The 19,161-nt window shown below is 39.0% G+C and overlaps 2 protein-coding genes across 4 annotated transcripts in view; both read left to right on the forward strand.

The window, feature by feature from the left end:
- LOC139943992 (uncharacterized) overlaps positions 1 to 19,161 on the forward strand; it is a 71,235-nt gene extending 52,074 nt beyond the window's left edge. For all 3 annotated transcript variants that reach the window (XM_071940917.1, XM_071940918.1, XM_071940919.1), the window contains 6 exons: positions 8,885 to 9,010; positions 9,652 to 9,886; positions 11,274 to 11,672; positions 13,408 to 13,508; positions 13,799 to 13,982; positions 16,203 to 19,161. In XM_071940917.1, coding sequence (XP_071797018.1) covers positions 8,885 to 9,010; positions 9,652 to 9,886; positions 11,274 to 11,672; positions 13,408 to 13,508; positions 13,799 to 13,982; positions 16,203 to 16,354 — 1,197 coding nt within the window. In that variant the 3' untranslated portion in view covers positions 16,355 to 19,161. The remainder of the gene's footprint in view (positions 1 to 8,884; positions 9,011 to 9,651; positions 9,887 to 11,273; positions 11,673 to 13,407; positions 13,509 to 13,798; positions 13,983 to 16,202) is intronic.
- Positions 838 to 6,715, forward strand: LOC139944076 (uncharacterized). Its single transcript, XM_071941030.1, has 2 exons — positions 838 to 858; positions 1,660 to 6,715. The coding sequence occupies exons 1-2, from the start codon at positions 838 to 840 to the stop codon at positions 6,697 to 6,699; spliced, it is 5,061 nt and encodes a 1,686-aa protein (XP_071797131.1). The 3' UTR covers positions 6,700 to 6,715.

Raw genomic sequence — 19,161 nt, forward strand, 5'->3', positions numbered from 1 at the left:
ATGATACATTTGCATCAGTATTGACGGGCATTAACATTTTTTTTATGACAACCCTGCAAGCAGGAATGTAAAGCCAACTTCATGCGTACATTGTACCTTGATTTTTAAAGCGTGTTATAGTACTGTTGTTAATTGAGTGAAGTTAGCTTTGCAAACCAGGCAATGTTTGTAGTCAATATTAACCCTGTACAGGCTACGCTTTTCTGTATAATCATCACCTTACATCTAGACTATGGCTGATTCTTTCTTGATATTTTCTAGGGAATAATATGTCAAGTACATGAATTATTGTACAATTAAGATCTTAGCCTGAAAAAAAGATGGAAATGATTGAAACACTGTTTCTGCTTATTGATCAGTCTGTGGGGTCGATGTTCCAAACAGTGTGGTCTCTGAAGGGTTGATCCATTAATTTCTAATTTCATACACGGTGTTGGGATCATTAAAACGAACTCCCTCGCACACTTTGGTATTCTGTAAACTATTCTAGGGGTAAATTACATAAAACTGGTATGAACAAAAAGTTGGTTAGCACTAAAATATACTGGTTAGCAGAAACAGGCAGGATAACATGCAAGATCACATTGTTGGCTTAACTGGTGCCTCACTCTTCAGTCCTAAGTAAATACATTTGCCAAGCAGCAATTAACTTCTCTTTAAAATTGTGATCTGTCCTGCTCAACTTAAGTAGCAGAGAACCAGTCATAATTGGGTTAAATCTCTGCTTAGCAAGATTTTTCTGTGCTTAGGACTTTTTGCGCGTAATATTTCTCGGAGCGCTGCTTGAGCAAACATTGCTTAACAATTTAATGCTAAGCAAAAGTAAGTAGGAAATCAATGGCTGGTAACCTTTCTCTGGTAAGCGTTATTGTTTTGTGGTAACCTGCCTTTTGTGCCTAAGCAGCTATATGACATTGGTGTACAGGGTAACCTGCAATATATCCAGACTGTTAAGTTGCCATTATTGATATCAAACCATGATAAACATTTAATCACTCTGTAATGTAGTACATGCTAAGTTAACAAACTTCTCAAATCACCGTTTAAAGACAATCTTAAATTGTATTCATGTTTATTGTATTCATTTTAAAGGTATTCTACTTTGTTGTTAATTGTTGGTCAGGTAGTCTTTCACATTTAAGGTTCTATCAAGAGACCATTTCCGATAATGTAGCACACCTTTAAGTTGACTACATTCATGACAAAGGATAATTTACAATTGTTTTGCTGTATCTAGACTGATTAACTCCTTGAACGTATTGTAAATTATCACAAGTAAATTACTTTTACTCATAAGCTGGATTCATGGGAAAATCATCCAACTCCTCATTTTTTCTCTTCACAATTTCTTGGTCACTTACTGAAGTGCTATTTTATTCTTCTCTGTTTTGCATGCCTACGTTTGTCAACATGGTCTAGACTGAAACAACCTTTTCGCATTTCCTTTCCTTTCTTCAAACATTATATACATGTAGCAGAGTTGTTATAACAATGTGATGCTAAAATCAGATGCATGCATGTCGTAGTAAAGCAGTTGTAATGTGATGAAGATAAATTTGTTGTTTCACATAATAAGGCTTGAATGCTGTAGATGTTAGTTCCTGTGAGTAAGGCGTTTGCGAGTACATTTTGTGTCCCATATGTTTCTTCTACATTCAGTTCCTGCAGTCCTCCAACAGTAACAAAGTGGAAGTCTTGACGCGGCTGAAGAATTCCCCCGCCCTGTCCTCCGCCCAAAAGACCAAACTACTCTCAACCTCCACCCAGACCCCACCGCCCAGACCCTTGTCACCTCCTGCTAGAATGATATTACCCCCTTCACCCCCTCCTCGCCCTTTATCACCTCTTGCTAGACCTTGTTCTCCTGTAGCCAGATCCCTCTCACCTCCTGCTCTGCCTCGAAGGGCCTTATCTCCCCCTCTAAGGCCACGGCCACTCTCCCCCTTGACTAGAACAGTGTCCCCAGTAGACTTAACACCAACACAGAGATCTCGGTCACCACGTCGACCTATATCACCACCAATGCGACCTATATCACCACCAATGCGACCTATATCACCACCTATTATGCAGAATAGCCATGGAAAGTCGGACTTAATCCTCCCAAAGGCCATGAGAAAATGCCTTAGAGTGATCGACTTCCAAAAGTCCAAGAAAACAAAAAATCCTCATGTGAAAGAGGTCAAACCTCAAAATGTAGAAAAGGCTTCCAAGCTGCCAAAGCTTGTACTTCAGAGACTGAAATCCTCTCCTGTATTCGACCAAGGACCGAGACACAACAGCCCTCCCAACAGAAACAACAACAGTCCAACAAGTCCAAACAGATCTCGTAGTAGACATCCTTCTGATCCTTGCAGCGTCAACAGAAAGCAGCATGCACGCCTGAAATTTAGTCCCAGTGATGCGCTGCTGACCATGGGATCTAAGGCACTAGCGAAAACTCCGAGGCTGTTCCATAAAGAAGGCGATAAACCTCCTAAGACACTACTGCTTCCTCTACATCATCAGAATGGTGTGAGGATACGGCCTCCACCCCAACGGCCAACTGCACCTCCACCTCGAACTCCTCCACCACCTCCTAAAGCGGACTCTTATGAATTCTCCTCTGACTCTGAAGCAACCCATGATGGCTGCCCTCGTCAATGTCCAGATGATTATGATATCCGGACCTCAGTACTACCAGATCTACCATCTCTCAAGAGGTCCCCAAGAAGACATGCTCATCATCATCCTCTCCAGCAAGGCAACAGTTCAAACAGTGATCCTCCTCATAAACCCAACAAGCCCCCAATAAGCCCCGCATTTGTATTATCTGCCAAATTGGGATCACCGGATAGGTTAAGGCTCAGTCCATGCCTGACTTCTTCTCCTTCGACATCCCCAGTTGGGTTTTCTCAGCATCCGCCTCATCATCCTGCCGTACCAAAAATACCCTCTTCACCAAGACTGCCAGGACGAAGACAGATGTGGTCACCAGATATGTCTCCTGCTCCGCCTTTGCCTGTTCAGAAAGCAGTCAAGCCAATGGATCCTCCTGAGATTCCTAGAAGGAACAATGCCCAAGCTGCTTTTGCAAAACCACTTCCTACTCTACCTTCTAATTATGAACAAATTGAACAGATGTCATTGCATTCATCAAGCACACCTCAGTCAGATTGTCACCAAAGACTTGTCTCAAATGGAGTCCAGGAATGCCAATCACCAACAAACAGGAAAAAGCTGCCTCTTCCTATTGACGAAGAGCCACTGTATGACTCTGATAATTTGTTGGACTCGTGTCCTTTCCCGATGAGTCAGGGACAAGGCAAGGAAACCGTCGCTGCTAATTGTACTATGGAAGGGAAACCAAAACATGTTCATTTTATACCAGGAAGAGAAGACTCCAATGTAGATGGGCACCCCAGAGCATCTCTCAGACTTCTTTTTACCACAAATGATTCATTTAACACAAAACAACAAAAAGCACTTCTTTTTGCTTCAAAGCCCTTACCACCTATTCCTCAGCCAATCACATTCATGTCCCAATCCATGAAGCCCCTTCCACCAATTCCTCCCTCTCCCCAGGTGAATGGTTTTGGGCATGAACACAAAGATCCCCCTTCTGCAGCTCCTCGCGTTGCCAAGGTAAAACCCCTTCCATCAATCCCAAGGAACAACTTCAAGACAATCGAAGACATAAGTTCAAATATTGGAAGCGATAAGGCACATCTTAGGTGCAAACCCTTGCCTAACATACCACGAAGCCCAACTAGAGGGCGTCATAAGATGATTCTTGACTTGGATGCCAGTCTAGGCTGTCCACCAGATCCTTCCTCGCCAGCAGTTCCGCTATCTCCTCCAATAGGCACAGTACGCACTCCAGGGGTTGGTCAGGAGAGTAGTGAACAGCCTTGTGATCATGAACCTCAAAGTTTGTCCTCGGGAAAACTGCATAAATGTCCGATTGAATCCACATACAGTTTTAACACACACAACAGTCAGAATCAGACACCTGTCGTCAATCCCAGGACAAAGTTAAGAAAGGGTTCAACATTTTCCAGACCACTTTCTGTTGAGTGTGAACTCTTGCAGAAGATGCAGAAACGGAAGGCTGCCCTTGAACTGTCGATTTCAAAGGCGTCACTCAAGAAAGAGAATCGTTCAAAGCTCGATACGAAAAATGCTGATAGACAGAAATACCCTTTACCAAGCGAAACAATCCAGTCTAAAGTGGCGGGTAGAAATGAGGAATTGATAAAAGGGTCTGAACTGTTCCCACTGGAGCAGACTACAAGTGCCAGTGTCTTTGAATATCCTGACACCACCCGTGATCCTCTCAAGACGTCCACTGTCATAGATATACATTTTGAAATACCTCCACCTGTCCAAGTTCGCCCGTATGAGAGAGTCTTAGATAGTACACAAGATGACATTTTTGCGGAGGAAGACGATTTAGATTCTGAGCCCTTTCCATGGATGAATTCATCCCTACCAAGAGAACCACCCCCACCTCCACCTCTAGAACTTCCTCTACCTCCTCTACCCACTCCTGTGGCACCTCCTTTGCCACCACGAGATGATCCTCTTTCAGAACCCTTTCCACCACCTCCTCCACCCCCACCCCCACCTCTCCCACCTAGAAGTTGTCCAGCCTTTCCCCAAAAGAATAAAAAGAATCTTGTAAATAACGCATTACCTGTTGTCAACAATCAAACTCAGGCAGGCAGGAAGGGTCCGAGATCACCTCCGATGCCTCGACCTAAAAATAAGCACTGGATCCCGCCATCCCAGAGAGTCTTAGCCTCTGGTGCATCATCAGATTCAACTCCCTGTCAAAGTCCAGTCAACTTTGATTCCACAGGTCAAGCTGAATTAAAGGCTAGACTAATCAGGAAGAGAGCAGAAATTGAGTCGGGTAGTCCTCAATCATTGTTGACGTCATCATTAAGCTTTAGTAACAGAGGAAATAAAGGTCGTCAAAGTTCCAACATTTCTAATCAGCCGAATTGTACAGGGGAGTCGGAGCTTTTGTCCAAGTTGGCACGCAAGAGAGAAGCAATGGAGAAGATGCTGTCAACAAACCAGGGAGCTGGAGAACAGAATACTTGCGAGCAAAGAAGGAATCAAAATCAGCGTCAGCCGACAGTTTCAAGTGAACAGTCTGAACTGATGCAGAAGTTGGGAAGGAAACGGGCAGAAGCAGAATCCATACCTGTACAAGAATCGCACGTTAGACATTTGGAGCGAGACCAACAAGCCCTTAGTCCCAGTGAAAGGAGAAAAAATCCAGGTCACTGTCAGGATTCTGAATCTTCTGAGTTGATGCAAAAGCTGGAAAGAAAAAAGCTAGAAGCCGAGTCCAAATTGAAGCCTGGTTTGAAACTAAACGTGGACGCTTCCAATCGGAGTGAAATCCATTTGCCTCAAATCAACCTTGCTGAGGAGAGGAGAACTAGGGGTCAAACACGGGAGCCTGCTGTTGAATCATCAGAGTTAATGCAAAAACTGAACAAGAAAAGGATTGTAGCGGAGCCTGAAAGTGTGTTAAGAAGTGAAAGACTTGAAAATGATCAGTTGGATTTGAGCAAAACACACAGACGGAAGGAGCATTTCCCACAAATAAACTCCTCTGCATGTGCTGTAAATTCTGGCAGCAAACGGGACACTCCAAGTGAGGCATCTGAATTGATGCAGAAACTTCGACAAAAAAGACTTGAAGCTGAAGATACTCCTGTGAGCCACTCCCGTCCAAAGACAAAACTACCACCAATTGTAGCCCCCAAAAATACCAGAAAGAAGAGTCATCCTCTTAGTCCGTCACCTCCACAAGTCACATCCCCAGGTACTCTAGACAGAAAAATAAACTTTGGTGTCATCTCGGGACACAATTCCATTAAGGGATGGAAACCAGAAAATTACGGTCTTCAGGCAATAGGCCCTTCAGAACTGTTGGCGAAACTAGAAAGGAAGAAGACAGAGATAGACAGAGCTGACAATCAAAGTGAAGAGGGGACGAATCGGCAGAGTGTACCCTTCCCTGAAATCAATCTACCCTGGAAGCCCAGGAAGGTGGAGCGGATAAACTTTTCCCCGAAGACATCATTCTCTGGTAATGGTTTCAAAAGAGACTCGGGTGCTGGTTGTGAAAGTGAAATCCCTAAAGTTTCGAGACGAACTAAAGTTGTCAAAAGAGTTCCATCTAGAGGATCTCGTGAGTTTCAGAACCTCAAATCTTTCCAATCAACTCAAGCCAGTAGACTTAACGGGACTAAGGTGACCAGACATGAGAAAATAGCCTCAAAGGCTGAACAAAGCAACCCTTTACCAACTCCAGCCAAGAAGCTGGCCAATACCAAGGTTAGGAGGAAGCCAAGTGAAAAGCGCGACTCGCCTCCTGGTGTGGTCCACCTCAGAAAGAGAACCTCAATTAGAAAATCCCCCACAAAGAGAATTTCTTATAAAATGCGTAGGAATTCCAAAAGCCTGTCACCCTCTCTGACCCAGGACTGCCACTCCAAGGCCCCCTGTGCACCCAAGACTCTCCCTAAACCTTCAACTGCCAAGAGGCTCCAAGCAGCCAGATTGTTGGGATCGGCTGTTTGCTCGCCCGCTCCTGCAACACACATACGCAATGACAAGGCTAATAGCACAATCAATAAACTTCAGGTGTGGTGCATGCTCATGTTGTTGGCATGGCAATCGTTGAATCCTGTCTCTTGAAGAAGTTTGAAGAAGTAAAAACAGCTAAATATTGCCTCCATAATTTGACTTATGAATAATGCTAGTCCAGCATTCCAAAATGAAACCTAACTTAGTGGAGACAGTGTCAAAGGTACATCATTGGTGAAAACGATCTACTTAACAGCAGTCTGTACATTACAGTGTGCTGGTGCAAAATTTGAAAACCTCTAGATTTTTTTCAAACCTCTGCTAAGGCTCTGGCTGTGGCTCCAGGCTCCAGTGCTTGACATGCTTGATGTTCCAAAATGCACGAGATAGCCAAAACCGTAGCCAAAGCCCAAACCTAGGTTTGAAAAATGCCCCTAGAAAACCCTTCAGAAAAACCAATGCTGTAACATTAGAACATGCATGTAAAACAAGGACCAGACCCTGTATGTATGCTTAGAAGCATGTGAATGACTTTATGATATTGCATGGTCTTTTTTAGTGTGTCTGTCTTATTCCTAGCCTTTATAGCGGAGAATTATTCCTACTCGGAACCTGTTGATCTACATGAGCTAATGGGAGACTGTTGAGACGCTGAAAGCAGCAGGCATAATGGTCCTTTGGGGGGGGGCTCTAGGGTGTATTGGCGCCTGAGCATGCACACTACTGGCGAGAACTGTGAAAAAGGACCGTCCAAAAGTCTCCCATTAGAGATTGGCTGTTGCCAGCGTGTCGTATTTTGCCAGGACTTTGCCAAGTTTCCTTGATGGAAAGATCATCCTTAGATTATCATGTCTGTTGGCTGGGGATCTGGGGCGTAAAAACGACTTTGAGTACTAAAAAAAACTCGGAAAATATAAGCGTTTTTGTAATGCGTAGATGTCAAAAACAGTTTAAACTTTTCTTTAAAATATAAACGTTAAGTTATCAAAAGAAGTCAGTCAAATATTATGGAGGAAGGAAATGAAATGTCAGAGAAATATCCTGATCTGAAACAGATGGACAAACTCAACTCTGTATGAGATTACAGAATACTTTGAACTTACATGGTTTGGTCTCTTGCATGGGTGCTAGCTTTGCAATGCAGTTTGCTTACATTCATTTGGACTTTAACAAATTGGCTAATGTTCCAACGGAAAAATAGTGTTAAGCAAAATGCAGTTTTAAGAATTCATCTGTTGGTTGTGTTTTGTGTTTTGTGTGTGGTTTCTTTTTTTTTTGTTTTTTTTGATGAATGGTTTTTTAAAATTTGAAATAAGATTGCACTTAATTTAGCAAACATTTTTGAAAACAAATGTTGAACACAAATGGGGTTTATCTTCACTAATTTGCACTAATACAGATAAAAAAAACCTGGCTACTTGCTGCTTAAAAATGCAGTACATGTATATGGTAAATAAATGATGGCGCCTTGATAAAGAACATGACGTTGTGTCTTAAACATTCTTAAACACTCCTCTGTAACCTCATCTTTTTAAAGAGTAAATAATGCTAGTTTACAGGAGTGCCTGGTTTTTTTGGCATGGTGTTTAACATTGTAGAGAAGTGACAGTAAAGGCAAAATACATACATGTACACTAGGTCTGCAGAATAGGATGAAAACTGTTGAATCTATAGTATAACAATAAGTAGATTTTGTCTTTTAAACTCAGATGTCTTAAAGGAACATTACAGAATTGGTTTTGCTAGCAAAACAGTTGCTGGCAGTGTAAGCACTTTATGTAATCCACCATATACATAAACTGACACACCTGTAGAGGTCTGAAATTGATCGACCATCTGGGTCACGAGAGAATAGTGAAAAAGTGATTACAAATTTTGCATTGCATCGATGCCCAAACAAAAATGAATAAAACGCTCACTGAGCGATAAACTCCAAACGCGAAATTAGATTATTTATTTCTCATCAAATATGAAATTTCAGACAGAAATATTTCAAGGGATGTTTTCTACTATCATCATCATCAGATCGTGTAAGTTTTATGTCAATCTGTGATCTTCACGATTTTTTTTTCTTACCAATTCTGTAACGTTCCTTTAAGTGTTCCTTTGAATAATCAATCTCTTTCGCATTTGTCATGTTTCTTTTTTTTTTTTCAAACTAACCATTGATAAACCAACTGCCTGCTCTTCTAACATCACCTCGGCATCCTTATCTAACTTGCATATTATTCAGCTTGACCTAAACAATCCTGGGAAGAATTTCTTCTTACTTTATGTATTCTTGATCTGATTGCAGTCAAACCTAGCGATAAACCCCGCAGCAATGAGGCCCGGTGCTGCCCCACCCTCCAGGGACACGGAGCCAGGGGCAGTCTCATTTGAAGATGCACCAAAGATCCAAACACTCAGTAGCCTCAACAAGGTAATATTTTATTTCATTTATTGTCGTCCGAAGCTAAGGACTCTCAGAAAAGTGAGCTATTAGGCACAAACAACTACTTGGTAACGAGCAACGGAGAGCTGTTGATAGTATAAAACATTGTGAGAAATGGCTCTCTCTGAAGTAACTTGGTTTTTTTTTTTAGAAAGAAGTAATTTCATTATTTGCTTCCAACAGCGATGACCAATTGAGTCCAAAACTTCACAGGGTCGTTTTGTATTTGATTGGATACCACCAAGTGAGAATACTGGTGTTTGGAAATTAGTAAAGGGGTCAAATTAGTCGTTGCATTTGCAAGAAAATAATGAAAGAAAATTACCCTAGTTGCACAAATTTGTGTGCTTTTAGATGCCTGATAAAAGGCTTCAGGCCTGAAGCCTTTTACTATTTAAGTGAGAAATTACCTATTTCTAAAAAAGTATGTTACTTCAGAGGGAGCCGTTTCTCACAGTACTTTATACAATCAACAGCTCTCCATTGCTCGTTACCAAGGGAGTTTTTATGCCAGCAGTTATTTTTTAGTAATTACCAATAGTGTCCAGTGCCTTGAAAGCCAAACAGTGAAAAGATTCCCTCAAATGTGTCTTGAGAACTTGGTAACTATTTTTATGTCTCCACTCTAGGGTCGTGCCAAGGTGTCGGGTAAGCGTCGAGCCCCCTCCCGTCGACACCGTACGGAAGGAGCTGCAGGTGGTCCAACCCTAAGAGGGGAATCAAGTCCTCTGAGTTTCTCTGCCGATCCACTGTTTGAGGATCCATCAACTCTAGGAGGTCTACCTAATATCTCTTCCAGCCCAAAGGGTGTAAGTGATGTAACAGGAATGTCAAGTAACGAGACGTCGGCCAGTAAACAGAAAGGTGAGTGAAATGGAATAGTTTAGGTGCTGGGATGGGGGGATCTTGTCATTTTAATTGTTCATTTTTAAAGTTACTTTATTGCAAGTACCTATGTTCGTTTTAATGTGTGTAGTAGCACGTATGGGTATATTTTTATAGTGTATTTTCTTGTATTTTTTATTAATATTTTATTTTTCAGTGCATTTAAACAAAATTATACTGCACTTGCCAGCGACGAGAAAAATATTTATATACTTGTACAGAAACTCTGCACAAAATTGAAGCAACAAAAGCAATCAGGGGGTCCCCCACAGCAAGGACAAACAGTACAATACAAGAAACAAAATAATCGGAGACGAAAAAGACAAAAACGGCATTAAAAACTAAATTTAGCAAAATAATCAAAATGGGAAGGACAAACATCTAGAGAAGGGTAATCACTCAATGAGGAGAGTCTTCTCACTTGGTGTATCTCAACATAAGCATAAAATAACTTACCTGTGAAAATTTGAGATCAATTGGTCGTCGAAGTTGCGAGATAATAATAAAAGAAAAAAAACACCCTTGTCACACGAGGTTGTGTGCTTTTGATTTAGAGACCTCAAATTCTTAATCTGAGGTCTCGAAATCAAATTTGTGGAAAATAAGTTCTTTCTCAAAAACTATGTTACTTTAGAGGGAGCCGTTTCTCACACTGTTTTATACTATCAGCAGCTCTCCATTGCTTGTTACCAAGTAAGGTTTTATGCTAATAATCATTTTGAGTAATTACCAATAGTGTCCAGTGTCTTTAATAAAGGGGTAAGTAGAGGTGGGGCATACATCAATCCATGACCCCTGTTTTTGTCTCCATTTGTCTGATTTCTCTTTTTTGTCCTTGCTGGTTGCTGTGGAGACCATTTTGTTTCTTAATATCTTATGATAATCAGCAGTGTTCCATTTAATACATAAACAATATGTAGGTTTATTTGGGTAATGCAGGTTTGTATTATTGCTCAAAGATGTATTTTTTTGTGTGGAGGGTTTTCCGTTAAAGGCATTGTTGAACTGATAATTTTTTCACTGGTTTGTCCATTTTGAATGTGTGAACTATATGTATATATCAATTTGTATTTTATTTAACAATAATGCTAAAAATTAATTGCAGGAAAGTTTACTTATTGAATACCAACATCAGTGAGATTTTATGTACAGGAGTAAGATTTAATTTTTTCATTTGTATCATTTTATCTTAAAAACGCTGACAAACATTTTTTTTAAATTAGTTCATTGTATTTGTGTTGAATTGTAATGATGAATAATGTATAAATATTAAGCACAAGTTCAAATGAGGCATCACTGTTTACAACCATTTTCTTAGTTATTCAAGATTTTATTTTTTTTATACATTTCTCATATCCGATTACAGATGACGTCCTTCCAGACTTTGCAGCCCCTCTCGATTTCACAAGTGACGTAACCCCCACCTCATCAACCCTCGGCAAACCTTCCAAAAAACCAGCCGACATGTTCGGTAACGAGGATCTCTTCTCTGCCAGTCCAACATCAACCATCTCACCTCCTCCTCTGGAACCAGAAGACGATGCCGACTTATTTGCATCCATCCCAAAAGTGAAAGCCAAACCCGCAATGAACATTGATGACGATTTGTTCTCCTCGAGTCCCAAGCTTGAGCCGAGCAAGAAGAAGGATCCATTTGCTGATGATTTATTCGGGGAGGCACCTAAGAGCAAGAAGCCAGAGAAAAAAGTCGGGAAGACAAAGACGGACGATGACTTATTTTCTACGGAGTCACCGAAAAAGAAAGGTAGGTTGATGTGAAGATGAAGTCCGTTATTTTTCAAGTTCAATGGGACTCTTTTGGACGGTCCTTTTTCACAGTTCTTGCCAGTAGTGCGCATGCTCAGACTTACGCACAGTCTACTGAACATGTGCGCGCACGCTCAGAAAAAGGGAACGTTATGTGTGCTGCCGCCATTGTCTCAAAAGTTTCCTATTGTTTTTTGTTTGCTTTTTGTCTTGAAAGGGGTAAGGTAATTATTGCTATACTTTTTCATTTCATTTTCATTAATTGTTTTCTTGACTTGTTCTTAATAATAATAATAATAAGACATTTGTAAAGCGCCTAATGCAAAAGTCTCTAAGCGCATGTCTTGACTGTCTTTGGCTTAAATAGTTGTACTTTATTTGTTGTTTTGTTCTCCCTTGTTCACCCATATGGAAATAGTTGTTGATTGAATTGAATTTGTATAGTATTCCTATACCTGAGCAAGGATGAATTGTTGTGAGCAAAAGTAGGGTTCTTCAAAAAATATAGTTTGGTGGTGATGTAGAGTTATATATCAAAACTAGAGGGTGCGCTGGCCTTTATACGGGGCCTCGGCATGCACGCATGCGGCCATTTTCTAAGTTGACAAAACAGCATCGCACAGTGTGCGTTTGTGCGGCCATTTTGTAAGTTGACACAACAGCATCGCGTATAGCGTTCAATAACACAAACTCCAACGTGGACTTCATATTCAACGCGCATAGTGTCTCCTTGTGGTCCCATCGCGTTGGTGCAAGCAGCATCACAAGTGCGCCCTTTAGTTCTCTTATATAACTCTATGGGTTGTGTGCATTATTTGTGCTAGGTTTCCATCTTCTTTATGGCAGCAAATAGGTTACAAATATTGTTCGCTTTCAGCCCAGAAACCCTGATAGAAATGCCCTGGTCATTCCTTATCACTGTTCCTAATCAAATTTATCTGGTACTTTGTTTTTCATCTTGTTTAACAAACATCTCTTTCCTTTCTTAACAGGTTTAAATATCTCTTGTGAATTTTCTACAATGGTTCAATGAACCATTTCAGATATTTGTCCCAATTTCTTTTACGGAACGCAGGAAACTAGAATACTTGTTTGAAATAATGGCCAAATGTAATTTGTCAGGATTTGTATTAATGTCTATGCTTATTCTGGTTTTGCTTCAGGGAAAACATTGAATATTTTAACAATATGCATAGATATATATATTTGGTTTGCGGTAACACCATGTGTGTATCTCTTCGCCAGGTAGAGTTTGTTCTTGGAGAACTGTCTTTCTTTATTCTACTACCGCGGAGTAGATTGTTCGGATGTTCTGGAGACTTCTCAGTTCTGAAAAGAACTGTCCTGCTTTTTAACTATTACCCAAGCAGATGGTATAGAAAATAGGCTTGAACTACTATTTTTTCTTTTAGGATCGTAATTAACGGTACTACCGCAGAGTCTGTTCTTAAATTGGTCTCAACGCTTCAACTAGCTTGCTCTAGATACTTAAGCAAAATTGTACCAATTTAACTTTTATAGTGTTTTGTTCCCCTTACATGGGGTAAGGGTGTCAGTTTTGATGATCTTTGTGTATTTTTCCCTTTTTCTGCATTTACGTGGACTTTTCGTTCTGCTTTTTATATAATTTTTATTGTTTGTAATTTTTATGAAACTTGCGCCTTGGAACATCCTCCGATGGAGATGGCGCACAAGAAATGCGATAAATTATTAATTATTATTACGTTTCTCAGATACCAAGTCTTCTGCGCTGTTAGTGGAAGATGACGATGATCTCTTTGCTTCAGTGCCGACCACTAAGACCAAGAAAAAGAAAGAAACCAAGAAATTAGAGGTGAGCCAAGTGATCTTTAAGTCATACGAACATCCTGAGGTATCTGGTAAATTTTGAATGGACAATTTACTTGGTAACAAGGATTGGAGAGCTGTTGATAGTAGGCCTATAAAACATTGTGAGAAACAGCTCCCTCTGAAGTAACGTAGTTTTTTAGAAAGGTAATTTTTCACTGAATCTATTTTTAGGCATTTGGAAGCACACACATTTTTGCATCAAGGGTTTGCAAGGGTATAAATACCAACCGTGTCTAGTGTCTTTAATTAGTCTTCTGTTTGTTTCATCTGCAGCTTGACGATGATGATGACCTTTTTGCTACCAAGAAACCAGCAGAGAAGAAAGCTACCTCCAAGAAGACAGACTCAGACTTATTTGGGGACAGCGGCAGTGACATATTTGGTGATATTCCAAGCAGTAAGCCCAAAGACAAGAAGAAAAAGAAAGAATCGTCTCTTTTTGCGGATCCAGCCGAAGGTAAAGTTGACATTACGTGATTACATGTAATTATTTTGTGGTTTTACCCTTTCACCGATGTGTGTTAGCACTGTATACTCAGTACTTTCCCCGTGTCCTGTGAAAAAAACACACATGGCTATTACCCAGGCAGGATTTGAACCCACGACCTCTGCAATGCCAGAGCAGTGTCTTACCAACTAGACCACCGAGATCGCCTGGTAGCTAGAGGCAGTTCGAATCCTACTAAATTACTTCACTTGTTCAGCACCGATGGCAACTTTAGTCGACCAAGTCCAGAAGCACTCAAGTCTGAGCAAAATTGAAAAATAAAAAATTAAGAAGCTGTAGTTTTGTCCATGTTTGCCCTCCATACCCACACTAGGTGGCAGCAGAAAATCCATTGTTCTCAGATTTCTGCGCATGCTCAGACCTATGTTAAAGGCAGTGGACGCTATTGATAATTACTCAAAATATTTATTTGCATAAAACCTTACTTGGTAACGAGTAATTGGGAGAGATTGATAGTATAAAACATTGTGAGAAACGGCTCCCTCTGGGGTAATGTCGTTTTCGAAAAAGGAGTAATTTTCCATGAATTTGATTTTAAGACCTCAGATTTAGAATATGAGGTCTCGAAATCAAGCATCTGAGAGCACACAACTCTGTGTGAAAAGGGAGTTTTTTTTATTTCATTCATATCTCGCAACTTCAATGACTGATTGAGCTCATATTTTCACAGGTTTGTTATTTTATGCATATGTTGAGATACACCAAGTGAGAATACTAGTCTTTGACAATTACCGGTAGTGTAATTGTCTGCTGCCACCTAACGTTCCAAAACATTCTTACATTTTGAGGTTTGGTTTTTTGTACACCTTACTGAATTACATTTTCACTTGTGGTGTATAACAATGTACGCATTAATTTATTAACATGGCAGAGGACTCTACCCAGGACCATACCAAATGACTTTGTATTTATTTGCTAACTACAATCAAATTTATATTTTTGTGATTTTCAGTCATTGCTTGAAATTAGTTTCCCTTTCCATCCACTTGCATTCAACTTACGTTTTTGTTGTCATTTTTTTGTGTGTTTTTTCTATTATGTTTCAGCACTTAGAAACCCTGTATTCAGCACTTTATAAATGCATGCTAATTTTTATTATTATTATTTAATAAAAGTTCCTTTCCATTCACTTACATTCACTTACTTTTTTATTGTCATTATATTTTGTAATTATTTAATATTATGTTTCAGCCTTTAGAAACCCTATACTAAGCGCTTTATTAAGAACTTTATAAATGCATTCTAATTTTATTATTATTATTCAACAAAAGTTGATAACTTCAAAAAAAAAGAAAGTTAGCACCAACAGCTAGCTTGTGGAACGCACTACCGACAAGTCTGAGAGAAGCCGCGTCGTTGGCTGTGTTTAAACGCCTCCTCAAGACATTTTTATTCCCAGAACCATCCTAATTTTCTCCTCTTGTTTGTTTATTTTTGGCCTGTCGTTGGTCCTTTTTTGTTTTGCTTTTGTTCTTGTGTTGCCCTCCCTTTGTTAGGCGCTCAGTTCTTTGTATAGCGCCTTATAAATGCTTTGTCTTATTACTATTATTACAAGACTTATGTCTGAGATTGTAATTAAGAGATATTCACTGTGTTTCTATGTGTGGTAAAGCTATCATGTCTAGATGGTCGTACGACTGCTCTGTTTTTTTTTTTTTTCTTGGCGGAATGCCTTGGGCAAGGCCCTTTGGGAATTGCCCGAAGACAACTTTTATTTGTCCACCATATTAGTATTTTTCATTTTAATTTTGGAATGAAATTTTAAAAAAAGCAACAGAAAATTCAATAGAGGATGAAATATTCATATCAAAGGTGATAAAAATTACAAATGTTTTTAAAGATTTGTCAATGGTTCTATATGTTTTATATATTGTAAAAAGAAGGCCCTTTTTAAAATCTATCATTCAATACTTGTAATTTGTGTAGACGTTTATCGTTACTGTATGTTATTATTGATACAGGTTATTTACTTTTTGTTTGTTTGTTTGTTTAATTTAATTATTTGTTTTGTTTATATATTTATTTAGTTAGTTATTTTATTTAAGGGGGGGGGGGTTTCTGGGGAGAATACTTTCCCTAACTTTCCTGATGAATTCCATAAAACATAAACAATTGAATTTACATGAAGTCATTGTAATCTAATTCTTTCATTTGTGGCTCTTTTCTTAGATGATATTTTTGCATCACCAACGAGCTCAAAACCCAAGAAGACAAAGGCCAAGAAGAAGACCACAGACAAGAAACCGGCCTCTGGTGCATCCATCTTTGATGAATCCGCTCCGAGTATCTTTGACGACCCGTTGAATGCCTTGGGGAAATGATCCTCTTGCCTTATTTTTAAGCCATACAGCATTAATTTCTGCTTAGCAGGTGGTACTTGCTTAGCAGGTTTGTGATGGTTACCAGGCAACTGTCAACTCTAATTGCGTTCATGGTGGCCGGTATTCAAAAGTGCTGAATAAAAATAACTAATTTTCAAATTGCATATATGCCAACATCTGAATTTGTCCTAGGGAGTGGAGATTCAATACTTCTGTTTCTGTGCTATGGTTGACCAGCAGCTGAGTTCACGAAATGCTAGGATTAATCCTATCTCCTCAAGTTAGGACGAGTAACCCGTCCTAACTTAAGAGGGGTTCAATGCATCCTAATGTCTATGGATACCGAACTTAACTCGTCCTAAGTCCTAAGACTAATCCTAAGTTAGGAAGAGTTTGGTGAAATCAACAGCAGTCAAGGTATGTCCACATGTTATGAAAGGTTGGCTGGTGCCAAGTGAACTCCTGCTACGCTCTGGGTCTTTGTTTCGTTTTACTTGGTTATAAAACTCTTGAAGATTGGTGTACAATGTATATGTTTGGCACAAAATGTCAGTTCATTAGTTTATAAACTCAGAAGGAAGTGTTGCCTTATAATTAAACCCAGGTGGGTTTCTTTCTATGAAAAAAAAAAAAAATGTAGTAGACTTCCTTGAATTTTTTAAAAACATTCCAAATACAATTAAAGAAATTAAATCAAGGGAATATACGTAATCGTAACCACGGCAACCATGCTACCTTGAAATTAGAAGGAAATGACGTGGAGGTGCCTGATTCTAAAAATACTTCATCCCCCCCCCCAAAAAAAAAAAACCCAGTGACCTAAAAACAAGTTATCAGTGCATAACGTTGTCGTTGCAAGAGACCGGTTAAATAGAATTTTAGGTCAAAGGCAAACCTTTGATGAAAATAAGGGATGAAAAATGGAAAGGCTATTTGTTTGGTTCTGGTCTATTGACAATGAGAAGTTGAGTTTCTGTATGGCTATTTGGGTCAATGTGTTAGGCAGACGACCTTACCTTACATATCAGGGAGGAGGGGGATTCTAATTGCGATAGATATTGATGAACATGTGTGAGGATCAGATCAATATATTGATTGAAATTGAAACTTGGACTCTGATTCAGAGAGAGCTAAAGCTCATTACTAAACTCAATTTCCGAAAAGAGGCTGTTTTTTGTGAATGGACGTGACAAGTTATCTGTGGTATCAATTTTTAAAAGAGGTGTGGCAGAGTTAAGTTTCTGGTAAGTTTTGTGTTTGGCTCTGCAGCCAACTAAGGGTTAGAAAAGCGAAAAACCTGTGCATTTTTGGTGCAAATTATATTTTCTAGATCATGCACGTTTTTGTGTACATGAAACTAAATCACAAACATAAATAGTTTCCAATTTGATTATCCATGTTGCAGTCTTTAAGATTGTTCATATATTGATCATTTAAGTCAGTTGAGAGTTGTGAACTCTGAAATGTATTTTCTGCTCAACAAATTGATCAAAACATGTCACATCTGGTAGGTGTGAACTATATGCTTGTTTACAAAAAGTATTTGTAACACCTTTAAATACAACATTTATGTTTATATAGTTTGTGCTGTTATGGGGCTTTTACCTGCTGAAGGTAAATTTGTTTCATTTTCTGCAATGTTTTTGTATTCATTGAACTAGAGACGCATTCCACTGGAATATTGTGAAAGAGTTCGAGATTCACTTCAAATACCTTCCGACTCAAAGAGACCTAAATACATTATGGAAGTCCTTCGAACTTGTATGTTCATTGACTCAGCGTTTTAGATTTAATTTTCTGGTAGCTTTCTTGTATGCGCTTTGCTGAAATAATGTTACTTACGAAAAAGCTTTTTGTTTAAACGAATTGCTAAACTTGAGTTGCTCCTATATATGATGGAAAGCTGAAAGTCTGATTTTGTTTTCTGCCTCATCATGTGGATTATTATTATTATTATTACAAAGGAGGAATAACGGTTCATTATGTGCAAATCCGATGTGCACACGGTGATTTTGTTTAATTACAGTCTTATTGTGAACACATTTTAATATTCACAGTCAGTTTTACAATAAATTTAATTTGTTTGTTCTTTTGGGGACAGGAGTAAAAGATAGGAAGTTAAAGAAGTGATATGTCTTATCTTTTAGTAATATCTATCCATATCAAGCTTCCTTTAATATTTCAATTAATTTAGTCACAAGTTATTAAAGGAACGTTACAGAATTGATAAGAAGCAGGCATCGAGAAGATCACAGATTTACATAAAACTTACACGGTCTAATGATGATGATAGTAGAAAACATCCCTTGAAATATTTATGTCTGAAACTTCATACTTGATTAGAAATAAATAATCTTATTTCGCGTTTGGAGTTTATCGCTCAGTGAGCGTTTTATTCATTTTTTGTGTTGGCATCGATGCAATGCATTATTTGTAATCGGTCTTTCACTAATCTCTCGTGACCCTAATGGCCGATCGATCTCGAACTTCTACAGGTTTGTCAGTTTATGTGTCAACGGTGGATTACATAAAGTGCTCACTCTGTCAGCAACATTTTTTGTTAGTAAAACCAATTCTGTAGTGTTCTTTAAAACATTGTTGCTTTTATCATTATTGTCCAGACTACAATTATGGTAGCACAAATATTGTAATTTTTTGTACAATATTGTTTAACCAGGTTGTACATTAATGCAGGTGACTGAACTATAATGTCCACAAATTTTGTACAAATTAATTTTTGACTTAATGTAAATATTGATGAATACCTTACTATTAAAAGCAAATCATGCCTATATATATATAGATGT

The sequence above is a fragment of the Asterias amurensis genome, chromosome 11, assembly GCF_032118995.1.
Source record: "Asterias amurensis chromosome 11, ASM3211899v1".
Taxonomy (NCBI): domain Eukaryota; kingdom Metazoa; phylum Echinodermata; class Asteroidea; order Forcipulatida; family Asteriidae; genus Asterias; species Asterias amurensis.

Excerpts from the sequence above, each read along its gene's own strand:
- LOC139944076 (XM_071941030.1), top strand. The coding sequence starts at position 838 with ATGGCTGGTAACCTTTCTCTG. Across the intron at positions 859-1,659 it reads TGGCTGGTAACCTTTCTCTG|TTCCTGCAGTCCTCCAACAG; the intron begins GTAAGCGTTATT and ends TTCTACATTCAG.